General features: G+C 42.1%; 1 protein-coding gene across 1 annotated transcript; it reads left to right on the top strand.

Annotated features, from left to right (window-relative positions):
- Nucleotides 1–425: 425 nt before the first annotated feature.
- On the top strand, nucleotides 426–1,190 carry TM35_000671260 (uncharacterized protein; the record flags this gene model as incomplete). The annotated part of the gene is made up of 1 exon (XM_029031146.1): nucleotides 426–1,190. A coding segment is annotated over one exon (765 nt), but the record flags the coding sequence as incomplete, so codon positions are not given.

Below are 1,190 nucleotides of genomic sequence, written 5' to 3'. Positions count from 1 at the left end.
TGTGTGTGTTCCTTTTCTAATAATTCCATTACTTGCTTTTCCCGTTGTGTGTGTTTGCAGAAAACTGGGCTTTTCTGTTTACTGACGGTATACATCTCTTGCTACTACACACAGATGTGTGTGTGTCGAGTAATTTAATATACATAAACTAGAGCCATGGGGTATTGTGTTTGTGTGTTTGGCTCTCTCTCTTATTTGGGTATTCTGTGGTGTTTTCTTTTCAGTTTTTTTCTATTAATGGGTACATATTATCATACAAACGGGATATTCCGTTTTCTTGCTTTACTGTGCAGTTGCTGCTTCTCACTCTATCCTATTGTGAGTATTTGTTGTATTGGTGTATGTTTGTTTGTTTCTATCTCACTTCTTTCCTTGTATTCCTCTTTCTTTTATTAGTCTATTGAAGTAAAACAACAACAATGACAATGACTGTAATGGTAAGGTGCTATCTGCTCTTTTTACTAACTCTTGCACTGTGTTGTGCTTGTGGGTTCGTATGGGCTGATACTCCTAAAGCTTCTGATGCCCTTATTAAAACTTCCAATCGTGGTTTTCATTCTCGTGTTCATCATGCTATTCCTGCTTCTGGAGGTCCTGTGGAGAGTGAAGAAGAGGATGTTATAAAGAAAGCGCAGAAGGAAAAGATGGAAGAAGATCCTGAAGAAAAGGAGGATAAAGTGGAGGATGTCGTTCGTGAGACTCTTGGTCCTGGTGCTGGTGGTTCTTGTCCTTCTGGTTCTGATGGTAGTAATTGTCCATCTGGTCATTCGTCTGGTAGTAATGGTGGTGGTCATAGTTCTTCTTCTGATTCCCTCTCTGAAACTGGGGTTCATGGAGCTGACATCGCTCCTGGTGTTCAACCCCAACAACCTCCTTTACCTCCTACCCTTCCTCATCAGCAATCTGAACGTGGTGTCACTTGCACTCCGACTTCTCCTGATCATCCTTGTACAACTACACCAGAGGAACTGACTCCAACTAAACCAATAATAACTACTCCTGAAGAGGCTGGAGATGGTGCTCTCATTGATGCTCCTTCTAATAAAGATGGTCATCTTGCTGCTGATAGGACTGGTGCTCACGTTACATTAGGTGAATCTGCTCCTGGGATTGGTTCTGGTTCTGGTACTGATGATACCTCTTCTTCTTCTGCTCATTCTACTGCATCTCCTCCACCTGCTGCTTCTGCT

This window comes from Trypanosoma theileri (assembly GCF_002087225.1).
Source record: "Trypanosoma theileri isolate Edinburgh chromosome Unknown TM35_Tth_67_V1, whole genome shotgun sequence".
In the NCBI taxonomy this organism is placed as follows: Eukaryota; Euglenozoa; class Kinetoplastea; order Trypanosomatida; family Trypanosomatidae; genus Trypanosoma; species Trypanosoma theileri.
This window is presented reverse-complemented; position numbering and strand designations above follow the sequence as displayed.